General features: G+C 50.0%; 1 protein-coding gene across 3 annotated transcripts in view; it reads right to left on the reverse strand.

Annotated features, from left to right (window-relative positions):
* The window catches only part of SEPTIN9 (septin 9), a 252,992-nt gene that overhangs the window by 124,662 nt on the left and 104,059 nt on the right, over positions 1-24,271 (reverse strand). Inside the window, exon 1 of one of the 3 annotated variants that reach the window (XM_054047106.1) lies at positions 21,711-21,972. The exons of the other annotated variants lie outside the window; for them this stretch is intronic. Coding sequence (XP_053903081.1) covers positions 21,711-21,765 — 55 coding nt within the window. The 5' untranslated portion in view covers positions 21,766-21,972. Of the gene's footprint in view, positions 1-21,710; positions 21,973-24,271 lie in introns of those variants that run through there. 3 annotated transcript variants of the gene reach the window in all.

Below are 24,271 nucleotides of genomic sequence, written 5' to 3' on the forward strand. Positions count from 1 at the left end.
TGCCCTGCCTTCCTTAAGCCCCTATGGGGCAGCCAAGCAAGTGTTAGCCCCAGGCTTAGCTTCTCGTGTGTGCTCTTTCAGGCAGACTCTGTCTTGCTAGCCAGGCCTTGTATGCCACCACCAAGCACATTACTGATGCTCAGCAGTTAATTCTTGATGAAATCATCAATGTCCTATTCAGAACAGTAATTAAAAATAAAGGTCCAGACTCCAAGAGCTTTTCCAAACTATCCAAAGCCTTCAAGTCTCCAGTGCTGAGCTGGAGAGCCCAAGGGCACCAGTTTTTCTGCCATTTTCTTTCCTGTTTTGTGCCTCTAATGATTAACCCCTTTCCCCCCCAATCTCTATTTTATAAAAGATTGATTCAGGGTCAGTCTGAGTTTTGGATGAAGGCACAACAGAGAATGGGAAAGCAGAAAGTATGATTCAAATCTGAACTGCTCACTGCACCACCCTCTCTACACAAGACTGCTGTGGGGATAGGGTGGAAGTAGGTCAGATGAGGACACCATCATTGCCCGCTGCCATTGTTGTGACAGACACTACCGCAGTTCTGTGAGCTGGGAGTTTTAAACCATGCTCATCACTATGATCTCTGAGTGCTTCAACCTCATCTTATTCCCTTGGACCGAGCGGCCTGCTCACGTAAAGACAGACGCGTCTGGAAGATCAGACATTCCAAGGTAAATAATGTTCTCCCAGCAAATGTGATAGCAAAGGAAATGGCAACATTTTGATGAGTACTGGAAAGTTTCTTTATTTAGGCAATACTCCATTTGTGGATCTCACTCTATGAGCAGGCTGCAAGATTTAAGTTCCTTTTCTGGTAACGTGCCGTCTATGCGAACAGCACTGCCAATCACGCATGGGAGTGGATTGTGAAGCTGACTCAATGTTTCAGCAGAGTTTAGTCTGCACGAAAATCACCAGCACCACAGGAATTAAAGATTCTGGAATCAGAATTTCAATGGTTACTTAGCTGTTGACCAGCACAGCCAATGAGAGGCTGCGGTGCAATTATGCTAGCTCTGCAATGCTGACAGAAGGATTCAATAGTTTGTCATAAACTCACCAGATTAGGATTTGGGACAAGGCACGTGGGATATACTCTAGTTTCGCAGAGACATCAAAGGGAGTTCCACAAGCAAGTAGAGGGGAACACGGCCTGATAACTAACTACTGGGGGATGTTCTCTGGCCTGCGATATGCAGGAGGTCAGAGTAGATGATAACAATGGTCTATTCTGGCCTTGAAAATCTCTGAACCTGCAACTTTCCCTCAGGTGAGTATTCCCATGGAAGTACTTGGGTGAGGAGGAACAAACAACCTGTGTGACTAAGGGCTGTAGGTTCAGACCTATCGGGCTCAATCCTCCAAGGTTCTGACTCTTCTAGCCATGACCCAGCGAAGCATATGCCAAAATCAGCACTTCCGTTGGCATCGCTCATGCACTTCAGTGCTCCGCTGGATCGGGGCCGGAGTGCTCAGTTTGTTGCAGGACCCAGTCAATACGTGCAGTCCCTAAGGGGTGATTTGCAGACTCATTTTTCGGTACCATAAACCTCCCTGAAAGTTCCTGGAAACTAGAGAGAACCAACTCCATTGAACCAAGATCAGACCAAGGGTGAGGGTTAGGCAAACAGTGGTCTGAAAAGACCAGCTGAATGTAACAGAAAACAATTATTCTTTGGACCAGCCCATAGAACCTCACAGCCCAACCACAGAATTCCATAGGACTGCTCAGAACTCCTACACGGCCCGATTCGAGTCCACCCAAGTCAATGGGTCTTCCTGCTGACCTTACTGGGCTCTGAAGTAGGCCCACAAAAAGGATTCTACAGGCTTTGAGAGACGTTTCTATAGAACCCCATTGGTTTCATCTCTATTAATCACTGCAAGCCTCTTCCATAAAGACAAGCAGGAATACCGGGTCATGAAAGCAGAGAGCTGGTTGGTCCGACTGAAGAGGTTTTCAAACCAGCCCAGGAATGCAGAAGACGACTCCAAAGACACAGAACAAAAGTGGACTGTAGTCCACGAAAGCTTATGCTCTAATAAATTTGTTAGTCTCTAAGGTGCCACAAGTACTCCTGTTCTTTTTGCGGATACAGACTAACACGGCTGCTACTCTGAAAGATACAGACTGTTGAGCAGCGCAGGAGGGACCCACCCCAACTCCACTTTAGTCTTGGGCAGGGCAAGTATTCCATGCTCCTGGCGTGAAGGAAGGAAAGTGGCTTTGACAAATGGGCCTTGCATTTCTGCCCTGCAAGCGGAAGCACGTTCCTTTGGGCAGATGCTTCTAATCTAAAGCATCATGGGGCCCGATATCACCTTGGCTTTAGGGCTGCGTCAGCCCATCGCTCAAACTTTCACCTTCTCAGCTTCCCTGATGCTTTGCTTGCCTCTTTTTCTGGCTCTTTCCTGCTCAGCGTCACCACACCCCTGCACACAGCAGCTGAGCAAAGAAAAGGGCAAGAGAGAGAGAGGGGAAAAAAAAAAGACCTCAGGAAGCAAAACAATCCCAGAAAAAAAAAAAAAACCAACATGGGAGAGTTTAAAAATAGCCTGCGCAGCCCGGAGCCAAGAGAAGGGAAGTAAACAGCCCGTGTTCCAAAGGACCCGCCTCCTGGCTTCCTGCAGGGAAGTTGGCTTATTAATTAAAACAATAACAGCCAAATAAAGGCCAATGCCGTAGATCAGCCCTGCAGGCAGGCCCTGGGTGCTAGTCCTCCTGGGTGCCTAGCACAACACAGTACCAAAGGGGCTGCGTCTACAGATTCGTTGCATGGTTCTCCCACCACTGCATGGCTAATACTCATAGGGCCAGATTTTTAGAGGCATTTAGTCATCTAACTCCCCTTTAAAAATCTAGTCCTTACCCCCTATGTAGCCCCCCCACCCCCAAGTCCTTCATTTCCCAAGACAGGGGTTCATTTATAAGTGGTCTAATAGCAGCACATTCCACCAACCCAAATTTCTGCCTTTCCCCTGCAGATTCCATTATATTTTTCTTCCCTACCTGTGACAGGGCAGAAACCTCCCTGCTCCAGCCTGCACCGCAAATCAATTATCAACAGCACTGACCTCTCAGGAGTGCATATTCTGCACTTATTCCACACGGGGCCTCACCCTGAAGACCTTAGGCAGTTTCCATAATATCATTGTGTGTTAAACTGCTGCCAAGTTCTGCCCCAGAGGTGGCTGCATATTAGCGCTGGGTGTATTTATGCCTGTATGCGTTTTGTAAAGCCTCTGGGATGAAAGATACTTGTAAATGTACATTACTGCTGTTACCTGTACAGGATGCAGTATACTGATGTATGATGACTGGCTGCCTTGTGCTTGCTCACTTTATCAAGGACAGACTGTCCATGATAGTAGGAAGAGATAATAGAATCTCTTTCTCCCCCTTCTCCTCCCAAAAGCTGTCTGTGTTTGTGTTGACAGTGCAACATCTGCATAAAGCCAAGTAGCATACAGCCACGAAAAAGGTGTTTCTGTTTTCTGGTGTGTTTTTGTTTACCCAGTTTAAAAGATAACATGAGCAGCTCCAGCTCTGTCTAAGTGCTGGATTCTGCCCTGTGTATCATCAGGCCTGCAGGGGCTTCAGCAGAGAATGCTTCTAGGAGCGCCAAATGCAGTGCACATTGGCATGTCCTTTGCAATACCCTTGGACGGGATCCATCTTGATCAGGGCTGGCTCCAGGCACCAGCTAAAGAAGCAGGTGCTTGGGGTGGCCAGTACCAAGGGGCGGCACTCCAACCGCTTTTGGGGCAGCACATCCGGGTCTTCGGCGGCGGGTCCCTCAGTTCCTCTCGGAGCGAAGGACCTGCCGCCGAATTGCTGCCGAAGAGTGGAGCAGCACGATTGCGCTGCCGTGGCTCCCCCCCCGCTTGGGACAGCAGAAAACCTGGAGCTGGCCCTGATCTTGATCCCCCATCTGGGCTCAGCAAGCAAAACTATCCGGGGGGGGGGGGTAGCGACCTGAAACCTCACCCTCACCTTACCATCCTGGCCCCCACTCAGGGACTGGCTTTACGAGGGTAACTGGGTGGTCAGAGTGAAAACGATCATGATACTGAAAAAAAGAATCCCCCCAGTGTGGATTCCCAGGGGAAAAGCAGCTGTCTCTCTCCAAGGCACCTTGCTGTAATCAGCCTAGTTTACTACACACAAATGCAGCAACTCTTTGCTCCTATAAGGAAACGCGTGTTCAAACAGAAAGTCGGGGTACAGCTTCCTTTAATACAGTAAATGGTAACGTGTGTGTATGCATGTGTTCCTTGGTCCTCGGAAAATGCTTTGAAATATGTAAAGGAACAGATTTGTATTGTGGGTTTCATAATTTCCCTTCACTGCTCATGCTCTCTCCCACCAAAAAATCCTTCTCTAAAACCTACTTCCTCCACAAAGCCTTCCGACCTGGCGGTTCTCAGCTTTAATCACTCTACATCCCATCTCGATGGAACTGTTGTCTATGTTTCTCAGATCTCTCCTAAGGCTTGATCCTGCAAACGCCAGGAGGCAGAGGAGTGTAGACACTATAGAACCTGACTCTGCCACCTACACTCACACTGTGGGGCTCCTGTAAGCACCGCGCCCAGTAACGTGAGGTGGCAGGACCAGGCCCTGCGATTGTGAGTATTACGTTGGCACAGGAAACATGTCCTGCTCTATGACTGCACCAGCGTAACTGTGCACACTGCAACCTAAGTGATGAACAATCATTTTTGTGCATCTCCCAGCCTGTCCACCCCTCCCACTGCTGCACAGAGGTCATTGTAACACTGACTTTGCGACAACTCAGGGCACGCCTGTCATCACACACCATGGAATCATAAGCTAAGAATTAGGATCTCCCCGTGAGGGTCACACAGAGAGGAGGAAATAGGGCTGAGCAACAAAGTTCTGGGAAAATCCCACTCGTCTGCAAAACAGACAAATCATCAAAAACGAAGTCGGGGGCAAAGCATGTGCCTTTCTCCCAGAGTGAAAGACTCTCTGTAGGGCCTGATCCAAACTCAATGAAGTAGATGGAAAGATTCCCATTGACATCAGTGGGCTCACTGGCTCCTGCCCTCCCCCGGCCTGCAATACAAATCTTTGCTGGGTTTTCATGAGAGAGCTCTCCCCACCCCCAATCTGTTCTGTGCTACGTGAAATAACGTCCGACATCAAACACCCTGTTTTAGATGTGGAGGCAAAAATCTCTGGGTGACACCTGGGGAATGGGGAGGCGAACATCTGTGGATATATTGTAAACAAAAAGACACCAAGTCCCAGCTGAGGTGATGCCGTGGACAAGGAAACCTCTGTTCACAAAGCACTGAAGGAGACCAAAGTAAACAAACAGAAAGGGATGCCGTTTCCTACAGGACCTATGCTAACTGCTTTGTAACCTGGGTCAGGCTCTGCAGAGACTGCAGAGCTGAAAGCAGAGGCGGCAGCTTCCCACTAAACATCCCGCACATGATTTCTGTAACCTCAGGGTTATGTTTGTTTGCTTGCTTAAGCACTGAAAGCTCTCATTGCATTTTTAGATACATGAGACTCTTATGGGAATAAGCCAGAGCCAGTTAAACTGTTTATTTCAGAATATACAACAGTATTATTCCAAAACACAGATTTTCTTTAAAGGGCTACCAGATGGTGAGCTGGGGTTCCTAGGGAGGGGGAGCTTTTTTGTAGGTGCCGTCTTTCAGTGAGCCATAGAACTGAGATCCGACCCATTCGTGGTCATTAAATATCCCAGGACACTTGTTACCAGAATGGCAGGATGTTATCTCCAGTTTTCTGGCCATATTCCAGCTTGAATAATTACATTCTTACACTTCACTGACCCCCCTACATTCAAATGGACATGACATTCTTCCGCACTTCCAATCCTAAACTGCTATGTGGGGTTGCTGTACTCGTAAACAGCGGCCAAGATCTATGCCAGAGGTGGCTGCATTTTAGTGCCAGGTGAAGTAAAGGGCTATGGAAAGAATATAGGAATATTAGATATGTTAATAATGTGCATGCAGGTCATTCACAGCTTCCTTCCAACGATACTAGGAGTTATACTTGTGTGATGGCTGCCATCTTGGTAGACAGCCCAGGGATTGAACTGGGGACTTCCAGAGCTAAAAGCATAAACTGCTACAGCTTGTGCTAAGCTCCCTAGAGAGTGTGGTAACAAAGTCACAGCTTTTATGGCTGGGACACAGAAGGGAACCTGGAACAGACGCTCACCATGGGTTACGCTTGCGTGTGCCAAGAGGAGCACAGAACATCTAGTCTGGACCTGACATGTACGCTAAAAAACGAGTTACAAATGGTCGACGGTCACCATAACACTTAGGTACACTGCCTTGCAAACGTTCACTGACTGATCATCAAAGCACCCCCAGGAGATATTATGATCCTCAATTTACGGAGAGGGAAATGGAGGCAGAGGAGTTCAGCAACTTTCCCAAAGTGACCAAGTGAATTAGCATGAGAGAGAAGAATAGAACTCAGGAATTCCTGGATCCTACTCTTGTGCTTGGATGAGGAGACCACATCACTCTCCTGCTCAGCCAGCCTTGCTGCGGCACGTCCACATGACACAAGGGCTTGGTGTGGTATAATAGCATCAAGCAGCATGCGTTTGGGATGGTCACATTACTCTTAGGGCTTGTCTGCGCAAGTTACTGCACAGGAACTCGCACTGTGAATCAACAGGGCATCCGCTTGCCACCAAGCAACGTCCCGTCCGGACACTACTGCAGCACAGTCGCTTGCTGTGCAGCCAAGCCCTCAGTTAGCGCATACGCTTTATAATGCCTTTTACCGAGTGTCAGAACAGAGCTGAAATGGCTTCAGTGTAGTTCCCAGGTGGACACACGCGTTACGTACAACAGTTTAAGGTGATGGGCAGATTAACGTTAGGACCATTGTAAAGTGGGGGTCGGTGACAGCATGTAAACAGAAAAAGAGAAAAGGTGGCAGTAAATGAAATCGCAGAAATCTCATCTAAACCAAACATCTCCAAGCAACGTCCCTTCCGCGTGTGTTCATTTAAATTATGATGATTACCTGTAATAGTCCATGTGGTACACTCAGCCACTAGGAACCATTGCATCATTTTAGCAGATGCCCATTTGAATGTGGAAAAGCAGAGGAGTTCAAGTATTAAGAACAGCAACAAACAGCTCCCAGATTAAGTCAAATTCAGACCTTGTCTGTTACTGTACTGGATAGACAAAAAGGCTTTGGGCTCAATTCTCATCTGGGGAAAGTCGTTTCACCTGGACAAAATGCTACCAAATAAGAATGGGAGCACTTTACACCTATTTTGCACTGGTGTAAGGCAACAGAAAAAATCAGCCCCTTGAATTCTATTCCCAGCTTTGACATCAACTTGCTGGGGGACCTTGGTCAAGTCACTTCCCTTATCCATGCCTCAGTTTCCCCATCAGTACAATGGGATTGCGATATTTCCCTCCCTCACAGAGGGATTGTGAGGTTTAGTTCACTAAAGTGCTTTGAGATCCTTGGATTGAGGGTACTAAAGATCTCCAAAGTTATATCCTAGAAAGTCAGGGGTAGAAGGCGGCTAAATTTTGGAGATGTCTTTTGAGACAACAATTCTCTAGGAAGGGAAAGGGATTACCCAATTTTCACTTGTCTTTGTAAATTAAGATGCATTTGAAGATTTGGCTGATTGACTTAAGCCACCCTTCTCCCTGCCGTAGAAAATACCACAATTGTGCTGGAGATTTTCATTCTGTTTCTTCCTTGGGGACAATGCTGTTTTTCCAGAGATGATTTTTTTAACCTCATCTGCAGCCTTGGTCACCTGCATCATGACCACTGTTGTACATCACGCAGACAGCATCAATCCTATTTTGGCAATGAAGTGCTGGGCACACGTGGGGAAACAGCCACAAAGGGTTGAGAGCAACCATTGCTCTGGACTGTCCAGCATGGCTTAGGCTATGTCTACCTTACGGCTTACGTTGGTATAACGTAGGTCGCTCAGAGGTGCCAATAAGCCACTCTCCTGAGCAACATAAGTTACACCGACCTAAGCACCGGCGTGGGCAGTGCTAGGTCAGTGGGCGAGTTGCTACCACCGTTCGTTGGGGATCGGTTAATTAAGTGGACGGGAGAGCTCTCTCCTGTCGGCTTAGAGCAGCTACACTCGAGAGCGTACAGCGGCGCAGCTGCACCAATGCTGTATGCTCTCGAGTGTAGCTATAGCCTGTCTCCCTTGTCGAATGAAGCTAAAGGTCCCCTGTCACATCAGAGGCAGACTCTGCTGACAGATGCCATCTCTGATGCGAGTCACGTATCCTGAGGGGAAGGCGTAGGAGCAAAAGAAATGTCAAGACCACTTGCGGTGGGTGGCTGAGCATGGAGCGACGGAGGATTAATGCCAGGTTCTGGAAAGGAGATTTCATCACCTTCAATAGTTTAAATTACTAAATCTTTGTTTGACAACGTGTCCTAACAGGGAGAAGTGCCACCAAGCAGCTTTGAGCAAGCTTGGGAAGAGGGAGGGTTTAACAGATCTGTCTGGAGCCAAATATAGCGCGGAGCTGTACAAGTTCTTCCACCTCACAGTTCTGCCGGTGCCCTTTGGGCCTGCTGGCTATTCCGATCCTGGGGACCCCGCTCACATGCACAGAGCACTGCCCCTCAGTCCTGCCCTGAGACCCCTCACAACTTTGGCAATGCCCCCCAATCTTGCCCTGCTATACCTTACACCAGTGGTTCTCAAACTTTTGTACTGGTGACCCCTCTCACATAGAAAGCCTCTGAGTGCAACCCACCTAATAAATTAAAAACACTTTTTTATATATTTAACACCATTATAAATGCTGGAGGCAAAGCGCGGTTTGGGGTGGAGGCTGACAGCTCGTGACCCCCCATGTAATAACCTCGCGACCCCCTGAGGGTCCCAACCCCCAGTTTGAGAACCCCTGCCTTACGCTATTCCAGGCCTACTCCTCTCCTGCGCAATAAGAGCCAATCCTACAGAATCAACTAGTATTTTTGTAACAGGTTTCAGTGGTAGCCGTGTTAATCTGTATCAGCAAAAAAAACGAGGAGTCCTTGTGGCACCTTAGAGACTAACAAATTTATTTGGGCATAAGCTTTCGTGGGCTAGAACCCATTTCATCAGATGGATGAAGTAAAAAATACAGGAGCAGGTATAAATACATGAAAGGATGAGGGTTGCTTTACCAAGTGTGAGGTCAGTCTAACGAGATAAATCAATTAACAGCAGGATACCAAGGGAGGAAAAATAACTTTTGAAGTGGTAAGAGAGTGGCCCATTACAGACAGTTGACAAGAAGGTGTGAGTAACGAGTAACAGTAGGGAGAAATTAGTATTGGGGAAATTAAGTTTAGGTTTTGTAATGACCCAACCAGTCTTTATTCAGGCCTAATCTGATGGTATCTAGTTTGCAAATTAATTCCAGTTCTGCAGTCTCACGTTGGAGTCTGTTTTTGAAGTTTTTTTGTTGAAGAATTGCCACTTTGAGGTCTGGACAAGTGTCCCATGGGGACTCTAATGAGACCGCCAAACTCATCTCACTGGTGAGCTCCAGTCTGGAGAAGAGGTGAAGATTCAGATCAACTGCAGCGAAAGAGGAGACAACTGGGGAAAGCCTGCCAGCGTCTTTACCAGCCCTCTGCCTCCCCACACTGGCTCCACAGGAGGCCATGCTCTTCAGAGGCAGCTTGTTCCTAGCAGTCGTGACATGTACACAAGCCGCCCAGAATTTGACAGCACTATAAACACACCATCATGCCACTCTCCTTAAACAACAACCCAGGAAACCAAGGAGGGAGGAAGGGGGAAAGAAGAGCGAAAGCAAAGGAGCGGCCGATCAGTCACTCTTAATATCCCAAGCAGCACTGGCTTCAACAGGGCAGGGGAAAGATCAGCGCTGCAAGGAGGCAGCTGCTGCCAAGTAGTACTGGGACGGATTCTTTCCCTTTCTCTCTCTCCTCCCAACCCTCATCCCTTTCCCATTTCCCCTCCCTGGGACACTACTGCTTGAAACATCTGATGAACTAAAAGTTGCTTCAAAAGAATGATCAATCCAAGATCTAAAATGGCCCTTTCTCCCTTGCTCAAAATTTACTTTTCCATTAGCAATTAAAATAAATATATACAAGCGATGGGCTCCCAGCAGGGAATTCCGATACTTGCAACAATCTCTTTCTCCAGTGCTAGTTTCTCTCTCAAATGATCTTTGCAGGTTTCATCCGGTTTGCCTTCTCTGTCTCTGCAAGCCCTCGCTATGCCTCCCCTGCAGCCAGATCAGGCTGAATGCTGCGCAAGTCACCAGGATCAAGGAGTGGCGTGGCCATGGTGGCTACTCAAGTTAATATTTTCTGTGCAAACGGAGGTGGCGCTTATCCACCACTCTGTTGGTTGCGTGGCAGATGCTCTCCCAACATCCTTTGCCCTGGAATTTAGATGCCACCAGGCCTGATTTCCCGGAATCTATAATGCTCTTTCTGAACTTCCCCAGAGGGGTCCTTTGGTTTATTGCCATATCCCTGTCACATGGAAAAGGGACCAAGCTGCAAAATCTGGATTCCAAGCCCCTCTCTCCCACCAGCTTCAGTGGCATTTGGATCATTATTACAGATTGAGGCCAGTTTGGAACTAGGGGGTCAGACTCAAAACACTATAAAACACATAACCCAGGCCCATCTCCAGCATTATCACCAGGGATAGGGGTTGTAATGGCCCATTTGCCAGAAATCCATGTTCCTCACTTCTCCGCCTGAGCCAATGGTGTCTGCACCGGCAAGGGGAGCAGAGGTGGCAAGAACTGAAAGAGCCATGGAGACAGAACTCCCCTCCCACCTTGAGGGTGGTCCCTGCAGGTCAGGTTTCAGGCACACTGGTGGAGGAAACTTCCCCAATCTCCCCGTTCTCTAGGGACACATGTTCCAACACCATGAAAATTCACTGCGGTCTTACCTCGAGCTGTAGCTGCCTCCCCACTGCATTACTAGCTCACCCATCGCCACTCAAGCTTCAACCCATATGCCCCAGAGAGGCCCGCTATTTAGAGTTTAAAGCCCCACTTAACATGAGCTACAGATTTCTGCGTGTGGACAGGTCAGGGACAGCACGCAAGCTAGCACTACAGTGAAGTCAAGCCCTTACAGAGAAATACATTAAGAGTAGAAAAGGAAATGTTCCCTCTCTGTTGAAGAGAAAGGTCGCCTTAGTAATTATAGTTAGCGGTCAGTGGGAGCTTTGGTCCGGCGAGAGCCCAGGACACCCAGAACTCATTGCATGTACTGCTGGGACAATCAGCGCTGAGCGCTGGCCAACGACTTTGGAAAAGCAATCACAGCGAACGCCTGAGTCACAGCTGCGAAGCACTGAGAGCTTTCATTAATCCAGGGGCAGCTTTTCGGACCACGTCAGGGATAACAATAAACCTCTTCCTCGCCCAAGGTCCCTTTCCTCTTCCTCAGTGCTGTCCTTTACGTACAAAGGAAGGAAAAAAGGGAGTGCTAGAGTGCGCTGGTGAAAGACAACTGCGGAGCAACCAGACCCTAAACTCTGCCAGCATCTGCCCGGGGGTGGAGACATGGGTGAGGCAGTGGGGCTAATGGGCTGCAGCGATTGTGAAAGGAAAGGTGGCAGACACGCAGCGCAGCAGTGTGCCCCAGCACTGACTGGAAGGATGAGGCACAGCAGCTCAGGGACAAAACCAGCCAGGCCTAGACCTCTCTACCAACACTGTCCCCACTATCAGCAATACGAATGCGCTCCCACTGCGAACCAGACATGGGCCCATCCACTCTTTTCACGTCACCCAACAGCCAAGAGACTGGGCTCGATCTGAACTCGGAAGCAAAAGGATCCACAGCCCATTACCCGTCCCCACCTCCCCCCCCCCCATCTCTCTAACAGTGGAGAAAGTGCTGTCTGGGGTTTGCTCCTGCAGGAAGAGGGGGGTGGGGACAGAGGCGGGGGGGGGGGGAGGGAGGGGGAGGGAAAGCACAGCTGATAGCTGTAGGGCTGGGCCAGCTGCAAGCACCCTGTCTCCTCATTTAAATAGTAGAGCTAGTAATGTAAATATTTGGAGTGAAGCTGGGATCTGATGTCTCCATTATTGTCTCTGAATTTACAATATGTCCCGAACCCAGGGTTTGGCTGCTGCTGCTGCCCTTGGTCCCACTCCCAGGAAAATGGGCCATGTACCCTTCAGGGCCGCAGTGGGGGAACCAGAGAATAAATAAAGGGAAGCAGGAAAGCAGAGCCCAGATGACACAGCCAGGCCAGGCCAAACCAAGGCTTCACATCCCTTTAACAACTGCAGTTTTGCTGACACTTGCCAGGCTGAAAGGAGCAGCGGTTCCTAGCCTGGGACAAGACAAAACAAGCTGCTTCCACCGCACTCTACCCACAAGGGGGTCTGGAGGTCAAATAAGCCACCTAAGGGCAAAGAGCAGAGAATAAAATGGAAGAGCAGACTTCAGAGGGCAGCATACCAGGCCCTTTGGGGGGGACTCCAAATGAGGGGCTGCAGGGGCCTCAGACGGCAGGGGGCACTCACAGTGTGGGCTCCAAAGATACTCCTCACTTCTGGCCTCGGCCCATTTGCATTGCCCAACCACCTGCACATTCTGGGCTGGGATGTGCAGCCATAGGCCTTTTCCCATCCCCCCCCCCAAACGCTTCTCCTATACTAGTGCAAAACCGTTCTTAGAGTTCTCCCATTGCTGACCTCACCCAAAGATGCTGGGATTTCGCCATGTCTGCAGCACTGAAAGCTCCAGGGCCTAGCATGGTGCCATAGAACAATCCGTGCTTTGTAGTGTAGACTACTGTAGGCCCTAGGGGAAGCAGCCGGGCTCCTCACTGCATAGGCTGCCACAACCAGAGACCCTTGGACGATCCCACTTCCTAACTAGGGACAAGGCCAGGGCTGTCACCAGAGTCTAGCTCCCACAGGCACAGAAACCCTTTTCTTTCCTCCTCCCCGCCCCCAACTTACTTATTCCAAGTGAATTAACTTTACAAACTGGAAAATTCCAGGAACCTGCATGCCCAGGACTATTAGTCACCTGTGCCACCCCCAGCTTCTATGACTATTACTAGAGGTTGATGTCCATAGGCTACTGTAGTGACCAGCTGCTTCCACATCTGTCGGAGACTAGAGATTGGCAAACCAACCTCGACAGAGTAAGAAAAGCCATGAGACCCTTACCCAAAACTCAAACAAACCCGAGCAGAGGCTCTTGTGAGATGCAGAAAGGTACCCGCCCTGTCCTCACAGACACCTCTGCTGCCCTTGATGCCAGCTGAAAGCAGAACTGCTGAAGTACCATGACAGATGGTTTCTGTGGTAATTCTGGCCTAATTAGAGGCAGACAGTGCTAGAAATCTGATGAGAAAGGCTGTTCTTAGGAACATTCTAACCATGGTACGCCCACCATTCGAATACCGCATGCAAATCTGGTCACCTCATCTCAAAAAAGATACATTAGAATAGGGAAAGGTACAGAGAAGGGCAACAAAAATGAGTAAGGGTATGGAACAGCTTCCATATGAGGAGAGATTAAAAAGATTGGGACTTTTCAGCTTGGAAAAGAGACGACTAAAAGGGGGATATGACAAGAGGTCTATAAAACCATGAACATTGGGGAGAAAGTGAATAAGGAAGTGTTATTTACTCCTTCATACAACACAACAACTAGGGGTCACACAATGAAATTAATAGGCAGCAAGTTTTAAACAAACAAAAGGAAGCACTTCTTCACACAACGCACAGTCAGCCTGTGGAATTCATTGCCAGGGGAAGTTGCAAAGGCCAAAACTATAACAGGGCTCAAAAAAGTATTAGCTAAGTTCATGGAAAATAGCCATTGATGGACCTATTAGCCAAGATGGTCAGGGATTCAACCTCATGCTCTGGGTGTCCTAGCCTCTGGGTGTCCCTAGCCTCTAACTGCCATAAGATGAGAATGGACAACAGGACAGATCACTCAATAATTGCCTGTTCTGTTCATTCCCTCTGAAGTACCTGGCACTAGCCACTGTCAGAAGACAGGATACTGGGCTGAAGGAACCAGTGATCCAGATTCATATCCCCACTCATCTCACTACAAAATTAATGAAATCAAGACAAGCAGTCGCCCCACAGCTCACCTCTCCACCTCCTCCAGTTTGATGCGCTTTGCTCCCAAAGAAAAATATTGGCAGGACAAAGATAAAAATCCAAAAACTAAGCAGGTAGGTATGTGATTTCTTCCATTCTTACTGACCAGCTCAGTTGTGCTAAAACATCAGGCATTCCACGAGCCACCTCCTCTTCCCTTTGCTCAAACAGCCACTTCACTTCCCAAAATGTTTGTTATTTTGGGGGAAGCGCTTCCATTTTACACCATCTTTTTGCCTTGGATTCAAGAAGACTGTTAAGGGGAAGGTGGAGGACAGAGACAACCCTCAGAGGTCTCATTTGAGGATTATATAAAATCTAACCGGTCAATTTGAGCATTAAGCTTCCTCAAACAGCTGGGGAAGAGGTATTTGTTAGTGTCAGGCATGTGTGTACGGCGTCAGGAGTGCAAGAAGGGGCCCATCTCACTCTGATTTGTTGGATACTCTAGGAAATCAAAAGATTGGGGGCAGGGATACCTACTTGCCAAGCCTCCCACCCAAGATTTGTAGATGCTTTGAGATGCACCTTGAAAGATTTTCTAGCATCTACTTCCCTGAACGTGTGCAAAAGAAGCTGGAATAATGGAACTGCTTCAGTATGTGGGGACTTTAGTTAGGTCTTGTCTACACTAAAGGAAAAAGTCGATCTTAGCTACGCATTTTGAGTTACATGAATAGCGTAACTCAAATCGACATAGCTTAGATCTACTTACTGCAGGGGCCACACTACGCGATGTCAACGGGAGACGCTCTCCCGTCAACTCCCCTTACTCTTCTCGATCAGATGGAGTACAGGAGTCAACGGGAGAGCAATTGGCGGTCAATTTAGCAGATCTTCACTAGACCCGCTAAGTCGATCGCTGATGCATCGATCATGACAGCCGGTCGATACGCCGGTAAGTGTTGACAAGCCCTAAGTAGGCCCCACTCCATGCATCGTGATCCCAGATGGATCAGAGCCCATCCCATGGGCCCAAATGCACATGGCATCCAGCCCATGCTCTTGATCGAGTCAGTTTGGACCCAAATGAAATGTTATGAAGATCTTGTGCACTTCCTCTCCCCCGGCTTTGCACCATACTGAGTTCAAGTCACATTCTCCACATAACACCACAGCCACCCCTCTGGCATACTGCTCTCTAATATTAGCATAATGGCTGATACTCAGCGTCTGCAGCATTCAAGCAGCAGCTGCTTCCCTCATGCAGCATGCAGGAAGAATGTGTGCACCGAGTGGCTTAGCATGCATACCCCAGCCATGTGTCCCTATGAGATTCCAGACACTTGCTGAACTGGATTTTAGGGAAGAAGTTGGGCTGGATGAGCCCACAAGACTCTGGCCTCTGGAAAGCCCTGGGATCCATTTCTACTTGGGTGCTTTGTCAACATGACCTGGCAGCCTTTTTTTTAGCTCCCACTGACCCTGAAAACCACCACAGAGGTCAGGTACAACTGGTGGACCTTGCTCAAGTGAAGACCATGACTGGAATATCAGGGGGTGATGTAGGGCAGGATAGAGCTGCACTGGCAGAGCTGGGGGCGGGACTGGAAAAGGAGAAAGTACTGCCAGTTAGAATCGAGGTGCATTGTCAGCTGTTATAAATTACCTTCCCACGTAATGCCTGCTTCTAGCCAGCTCTATTGCATTGGATTGTAAAAGCTATTACTTTTGTGAGTTACACGTTCTGATTGGTTCTTGTTTTCTTTTTTAATAAAAGGAGCTCTTCTCTGCCAAGTAGCAAACTACACAAGAAGCCACTATAGTATGTTGGCAGCCCGAAGCCACACTACTTTTGCGCTCTGATGCTGTCAGATTTCACGAGCTCTGCAGGACTAAGCTAGGATGGGAGACTGCCAAGGGCCACCCAGGTACAAGAAGAAGCGGGTGAGTCAGTAAGCAACACTTGTCCCGGTGAGTCGGTGCCGATCCGATGGCCCAGCAGGGTGTCACTGCGCTGCTGGAGATGAAGTCTTTGGGATGGATTGTAAAGCCAAGGATCTAACCATTGGTGACAACTGGAACTTATTTTGCATTTTTTTGCTGGAGCAAAGGTGCTAGCCTTAGCATCCTCATCAGATGCTAACTCTGGTAATTACATTCTGCCTCCTTACATTACCCTGCAGTTTCAAGTGATTATGGTCTCATTCCCCATTTGTGTCATGTGTTCATTAGGAAATCCCATGTTTGGAGCTGATGCTGACCACAACTGATGGCAAGAGTGGAGAAAGATAAGTTGTACTCAGCATCATGTCTGCTAACTCAACTCCATGAACTTCTAGTGAAGACACACTTTGTTCATGTGTCATTCAACAACAGTTATATTCCACCCTAGATATGGCTGTACTTCACGAATGGACCTCTTCTTTTTCCTCTCGCTCTTTCTCTCTAAGGGACATTACTTCAGCAGATAATGTTTGCTCAGTGTTTTGAGAGGCCCTGTAATACGTGCAAAGTATTATTACATTACTAGTGCCCTGAACTAACCCACCTTGAGTAATACTTAATACTGGTGAGAACCCCCCCACTTCTCCCCACTGTCCCCATCTTCGTGAATACTGCAGTCAACAGCTGGATACTTCAGGGATGGGTTCTCTAGTGTAACCTGACATTAGGACAGATTCAGGTTGATCCCCATACTGAAAAGCAAGCAAGCAGCACGTAGTCATGTTATGTAGTTCAAATGCTGGAAGAGTGTCTCCATACCATACTGCACATACGTATTTAGTTCACATTACTGAAAGCTGAGTTAGCTGCAGTCCAGGCCCCTTGGAGCACTGTGGAGCTGGCTGGGCCTGGGGGGTTTGTTTAGTTTTGTGCTAGTGCTGGGCAATCTAAGATGCGGATGGAGCTATCTGACGGGGGTGAGGCTGGAGGGTACTGGCACAGTGCAGGGCTGAGCTCGCTGTGAGAGGAGGAACTCTTCAGAGGACCTGCCAAAACCTCTGAACTCAGGAGTGCGACTGTGCTGGTCCTGCACAAGTCTTGGCAAACCAGACTCCAAACAATGTGGGGAAGGGGAGAGAAAAGATTTCTCTGCTTATTAAAAGAGACAAAGTCTCTGCCAATCACATACTGGGGATTAAAGTATCCCACGCCATACCTGTTAGCCCACCAATGCTTATAGATGGCCATGCTGCCGCCCAATTCAAATCAGATTGTTTCCTCCCCACCACCTGTGGCACTGCCCACAGGAGCATGGCAGAGCCACTTTTACCCCCAACCTCATCACAGGGGACAGGGGTTTCCCCACTCTAGCTGATGCTCTGGTTTGGATGCTGGTGCCCATCAAACGGCACTGCAACAACTCACATTCCTCCTCCTGACGACGTGCTTTGTGACAGGATGCCCATGCCCCTCAGCAGTGGCATTGCAACCCCACCACGCTGGCTCATGAGAAGTGGCAAGTCTCCCAGGCACAAACCTGCACTACGCCAGGGCATCCCCACACCCTGAGCAGGGACTCATGTTTGAGTGATGGCCGCCTTCTTGGCCCACGCCCTGGGATTGAATCGGGGAACCCCCTAAGCTGCTACGGCTTGAGCTAAAGAGCCCAGGCTGGGGGCTGTAACGACTCCTATTCCCTGTGGACATGCCCAGAACACTCACAACCAGTGGGTTACACTTGCACTGGGGGGCGAAGGAGGAGAGGAAGGAATAGCATCCCCTCATGCCAAGCAGCACTTTGCTCCCTTCTGCTACTCTGTAGTTTTAGGGCAGGTCTTCACTACCGGGGTGTGTGTGTGTCAATTTAAGATACGCAAATTCAGCTACGCGAATAGCGTAGCTGAATTCGACATATCGCAGCCGACTTACCCCGCTGTAGGGACGGCGGCAAAATCGACCTCGGCGGCTTCCCGTCGATGGCGCTTACTCCCACCTCCGCTGGTGGAGTAAGAGCGTTGATTCGAGGATTGATTGTCGCGTCCCAACGGGACGCAATAAATCGATCCCCAAGAGGTCGATTTCTACCCGCCGATTCAGGCGGGTAGTGTAGACTTAGCCTTAGGTAAAGTGTCAGGCCCAAGCCAGCGAAAGACACTAGGAGAGGAACCAGACAGGGATGGCCAAAGGGAACATTTTTTGCAGGGCTGACAGGCCTGCAGTTTGCAAGAACAAAGAGGGTTCCAGCTTCCGGAGGATCTGGGGTCTGTGTCACTTGTGACTTTTTTAGCCAGATCTTTCACTTTGGCCCTGGGCCAGGTCAGGCTGAGATGCCCGCCCAGAAGTCAAACACTAGGCTCACTATCGACGGGGTTAAGAGAATAACTGGAACTGGCACTACCAGGGTCTCTGCTTGGGATGCCGCCGCAGAGTCGCGACAGCTAATTAAGCTGTGAACCATTAACCTGGATCCCAGCTCAGGGCAATGCCAGGACTCTTGGCCAGATGCATCCACAGCTTTCGCTCTGCTTCTCACTACGCGGACAGGGGCTGCCCTTTTGGGAACACCCACACTGGCATGAAAATTCTCCCACTGGGGGGCAGCTCCTTGTCTGGGGGGGAACATTCACGTTCTGCAACTAACAGCCTTCAGGCTCATCGCAGGGCCTTTACTGTCTTCAGTTTGTTCTCTGAGTGGAGGATTACTTCAGGCTGCAGACAGATTTAAATGCAGTTGGGGTGGGTGAAAGGGAAGGACTGTAATTAAATCAGAGCCTGAGCGTACTTCAGCAGGGATGTGAGTGCAAGTCCCTGAAGGGTAGTTATACACGCACTAGATGAAACAAAGAGTGGAAAACTGATCGAGCAGTCGGGCAGCTTCACTCACTCCAAACTTCCACCAGCACTTACTTTGTTATGAGATTGTATTCCCCGCCCCCCTCCCCCCCACACACACACCCCCTCCCAGTGTGCTGCTGCAGAGACTGGAGTCCTGCAGGGTAAAAGATTGCGGGGAAGGGGTGGCCACACTGGGAAGGACATGCCCCTGATTTTCACAGGAGGGGAAAGATGATCTTGTGGTTGAAGCACTGAACTGGGACTCAGGTTCAATTCCCAGCTGTATGTGACCTGAAGCAAGACATGCTGTGCCTCAGTTTCCTCCACTACAAAATGAAGATATGTCCCTGCTTCACTGCAGAGGATACAAGACTGAATTCATGAGGGTCTGTGAAGTGCTGTGAAACGATGGCTACAGAGGCCCCAGAAGTATCTAGACAGACAGACCCAAAGCCATGACCCATCACCCCTGCCCTAGGGCTCTGCTATTTCTTGTTTTTTTACAGCCCACTGTGCGAAGCTCAGTTTCTTTGGACCATGGCTGGCTTTTAAGTCCCAGTGCTTCTGGAGGGAAAATGTTGCTTTTCGAGAACTCGCACCATTTTTAGGAAGAACAATCCCCCCAATCTTAAAATCACACCTGTATTCTCCAGGCCCATTCCAGATTAGGCCCTTTGCCTTGTCATTGCCGGTCTTTGGCCTACATGCCTTTCTGGCAAGAGTCCAGACTTGACTAGGTTAGTCCTTTGTGCTCTCCTGAAAAGTCAGCACATTGGGCACATGCCCAGAGCCCTCAGTTCAAAGGCATCCCTCAAAACTCTTCAGCGCTCCACAAGGGTTGGAGGAGGAGATACTCCTCTTTCCTATGCTCTCCAGAGGCTCAGGCTGCCACAAAGTAATGATGCTGTAACAGGCAGTAGAAATTCTAACCCAGTTCACAAAAGAAGCTTCCTCCGGCATCTCTAGCTATGGGCATCTCACAGCTATCTCCAAGCTGTGCTGGCATTCAAGAGAAGCAAAGGGCAAGCCCTGCTTGTGCTTGGTTTCAGAGTAGCAGCCGTGTTAGTCGGTATCCGCAGAGTTGGTAAGACAACTCCCACCTTTTCATGATCTATATATATCTCCTCAATATATGTTCCATTCTATGCCCACGAAAGCTTATGCTCAAATAAATTTGTTAGTCTCTAAGGTGCCACAAGTACTCCTGTTCTTGTGCTTGGAGAGTCACAGCCTTCTCTATTATGTCAGGCATGCACTTCAGACTAAAAACCTACATAAACAGAGTAAGAAAAGACAGGAAAAATCCAGCCTGAGGATCTTCCCTTAGCAGATAACAACAGAGTGCAGCGCGGAGCTGAACCAAAAAAACCCACACCACCTCCATACACTCAGAACTGAGAGCAATCATCTCTGAACTCCCCAAAAGCTGCCAGAGGATGTGAGATGGCAGCCGGCCAGGTTCAGACACCTCCATTTTTCCAGCCTCCCCAGCCCTACCTACAGAAGCCCGGACAAGTCAACAAGTGGAGCCAATTGCTTCTCACTTTGCTGAAGAAGAGGTCAAACCCTACTGAGTCTGTCCCCTGCCCTCCCGCGCGCATAAGAGGGCCAGTCTCCAGCCGAGGCCAGTGATAGTGACTCAGTGCAGCTGTTTCCAGGCAATGGCAATCCCCTTGTTCTCCACACCCTAAAAGCACAGCCTGCCACATTTCCCAGAAGAAAAGAAGTATGACGTTGGCTTGGCCCTGGGACTCAAAGATCTGGGCTCAGTCCCCAACTCTGCCACAATGGAGGAGCGAACTGGAAGCTAACACTTTACACACCGCTGGATGAGCGCCAAACACACAGATCCCATGGCCACACCTGATTCAGCCCCCCTGGTGCTGGCAGGTGCTGAGGACAGGGTCCTGACAGTCACTGCCCCACAGAAAAAGAGTGCCTAGCAATCCCGGACTGATCTGCTTGCGGATTCCCTACGCTGCCCTGTAGGAGAACCCAGGGCCAGGAACTCAAGGAGTTTTGCTGAGCACAGATGCTGCTGGAATAACGCAAATATTTCCAGGTCTCTTTCTGGTTGGGGGAAGGGGGAGGAGCTGGCAATAATCCCCCTCCCACGAGGACCCAGGAACAGAAGGGCCCCACACTCTGCACTGTCAAGGAGGCTGCCCCGTCAAGGAGGCTGCCCCAGACACAGCTCAACAGGAGGTTGGAGGGAGGGAGGCGATGCTGGCTCTTGGATCCACCCCGTCCACAGATGGCTGGAGCCTGGAGGGGTGGCAGGCCCGGCCCGAGCAGGCACAACGGCGGGGAAGGAGACGGAGTGGGGGTAGTTGCCAGCTGTTGTCCTGCCCCCTTGAGAGCCCGGCCTCTGCTGAGGCCTTCGGGTGCACAGAGCCCCCAAGGCAGCTGCAGCGCTGAGACACCCCCCCCCGGGGGGACTCCGCCTGCCACTCACCGGCCCAAGAGCAGGGAGGGGACCCACTGCAAGGGCAGCCCCGCTCCCAGCCCCGCGCCTCACCGCAGACCCAGCCCTGCCCAGAGCGTCCTAGCTGAAGCGCCCACTTGGAAACTAACCAGCGCGCAAGCAGCCCCGTGCGCTCCTCCAGCCCAGGAGCCAGCGGCCCCCTCCCCAAGTCCCGGCAGATCCCCCCCCCCCAATCCAGCCTCGACCCAGGCGCTGCCTCCTGCTGCTGCTTCTCCCCCGGCTGCCCCTCTGCGCGCCGGGGGGGGGTTTGATAGCAGTATCCCCCCCCCAGCGCTAAGTGGGACCCCCCGGGAGTGCTCGGGGGCTACCCCGCGGCGCAGGCTCCTACCTTCGAAGTCGGAGATGATGCCCTCCAAGTGCGCGTTCACCGCCGGGTCTGACATCGCGGCGCGCTGCCCCCACCCCCTCCCCAAATAAAGCCCCCGGCCGGGGGTGGCTGCGCTGCGGCCAAACTCCTGCCGAGCCCCTGGCCGGCCGGACAGCAGGATCCCAGCGACCACGGGCTAGGTTCGCTGCTGAGCTCGCCGGAGCCCCTCTGGGGCCCCCTCCCGCTCGCAGGCTCGGGCTGAATGAATGGAGGAAGGGCAGAGGGAAGGAGCCCTCCCCGCTCGCTCACACACACCCAGGGCACAGTCCCAGCCTCCCCTCCTCGCACTGGCTGCTCGGCACGCCCGTCAAACCTGCCTCCCGGCTCGGAGATCGGGGGGCACGCAGCCACCTCGCTACCGCCGGCTGCTGCCTCGCCGCCCTCCGGCCCTTTGGAGAGGGGAAAAACAGAGCGGGAGGGCGGCGATCACTCCTCGCTCCCCGAGAAAGTGCAAGTGAGTCGTGCCGGTGTTTGCAAACACGCTGTGCAAGGCGCGCTGGCGGGGGGGGGGGCTAGCAAGGACCCCGGAGCTCAGCTGGGGTGATGCTGTTACAATTGGGGGTGCCCCTCGCACTCCCTGCCACTGGGAGAAATCACCTTCTGCCACTATGGACAGGGAGCATGCCACCCTGCAGCCCCTTGTACCAATGCAGTGAGTTAAACCAGTGCAACTTTAGTTCATAGACAAGGCCTCATGCTTTCCAACCTTCTTTGGATTACACAGGACCTTCTTCCTTTGCTTTACCTCCCCAATTTCCCCTTGTAGTCCTTTCCCCACTGCTTCTATACCTCCCCCCCATCTTTGTTTCAGGTTTTGTCTACATGCAACAGTAACTAAAATGGGTTTAGACACTGATTTAACAGCCTGTAGTTAAACGGGTGCAATCCACCCTTATATGGTGGATACTCTTACATCAGTTAAGTTCAGGGGAATAAACTACCCTGCTATAACCAGCTTAGCTGCCACCACGCTGGGGGAGGGTGGTAGAAAACCATAGCCATCATAGAATTAGTTCAGCCAGGGCAAACAATGGGTGTAGAGTGAGCCTTAAGGATTGTACCAATGCAGTGAGTTAAACCAGTGCAACTTTAGTTCATAGACAAGGCCTCATGCTTTCCAACCTTCTTTGGATTACACAGGACCTTCTTCCTTTGCTTTACCTCCCCAATTTCCCCTTGTAGTCTCTCCTCCAACAGCTTCAAGCCCCACTGTGCCAGTAACCGCCTTTCTGTAGGAGAGACCCTTATGATCCACTCACTCTGTCTAACTGGTTAGAATATGCCCATCACTATAGCATCAGTGCATGTTCCCGCAGCTGATCAGAGATTGCTACAGAGCAGTCAGACATCATCATGCTGCATCTCCCTAGGGACTGAGTCTTCCGCAACTGGGTGGTTTCAGGCTGATATACTCTGGCCCTGGAGCCCGGGTGCAGCCTCTGACTCCGTTTTGTCACTCTCTGCCTCCCCTCTTCTCGGATTGTGCATCTCGCCCCCATCTGTATGTTGCCCTCCCCTTCTGCTTTCCTCTTCTGACTGTGACTCAGATACTACAACCTTTACTCAGACCGGGTCTATGTAACCCCAGAGAAGGCTACTACTCGGCACGTTCTGTTCCATTCGAGGTAGATTCTTACGCTGCACTCTTCACCCTGTAGCATCTGAGTTGGGGTGGCAGAATCTGGCCCTCTGTCTTGTCATTCTCCCAACCAATGATTCCCCCCAGAATCATTTTGACTGTGCTACCCTAACCCACTGAATTTGTTCAGAGACAATAGCAGGAAAAGTAGCATAAAACAGACCCACTGTAACTCTTTTTCTGCTAGGCCATGGGGGAAGCGATTTGAAAAGGAGCAGGCTGGATCTAATCCTCCATTGCTGCAATAGGGGCGCATCTGCAGATTTATTTTATTTTACAATTTTTAATGACTTTTTCCCCCCCAAACACCAAAGAGACTTGTCCTAGCACACGGGAACCCAAAAGCGAAACGGACTGGCCCAAAGCTGTCTACAGCTACGGGAAATCCAAAAGGCAAATGAGTGAAGGGTGAAAAGCACAGCTAATTTCCACTGCTGTCCAATCCAGGACTTCACTGAGAGATGTTCAGTTGCTGATTTGATGACATTGGTTGTGCCCTAGCATGTAACAGGGCAGATCACATGAACCAAACAAATGGATCGCCAGTCTAGATTGGGTATTTAACACTGCTGGTTTTAAGCCATATGAAAGCAGCAGCAGAATAGGTGATTTGTTTTTTACCCAGTTTTAATAATCTGAGGTTTTATTACTAATACATGGAAGGACTGCCTTAAAAAAAACATGATTGTTTAAACAAGCTGACTAATGCACCCTTTAAAACAGCAATATGGTATTTTAAGCTACAAACAGCTTGTCAGACATTACAGCCTCCCTTTAAAAAGAATAATGTTCGTGTCTTGAATTCTTTACACGGAACTGGTAAACCACAAACAGTTCAGAGAGGTTTGCACTTTGCCTCCTTGCCATCACAGGTTTAAAAATA

The sequence above is a fragment of the Malaclemys terrapin genome, chromosome 13, assembly GCF_027887155.1.
Source record: "Malaclemys terrapin pileata isolate rMalTer1 chromosome 13, rMalTer1.hap1, whole genome shotgun sequence".
NCBI classification, from domain to species: domain Eukaryota; kingdom Metazoa; phylum Chordata; order Testudines; family Emydidae; genus Malaclemys; species Malaclemys terrapin.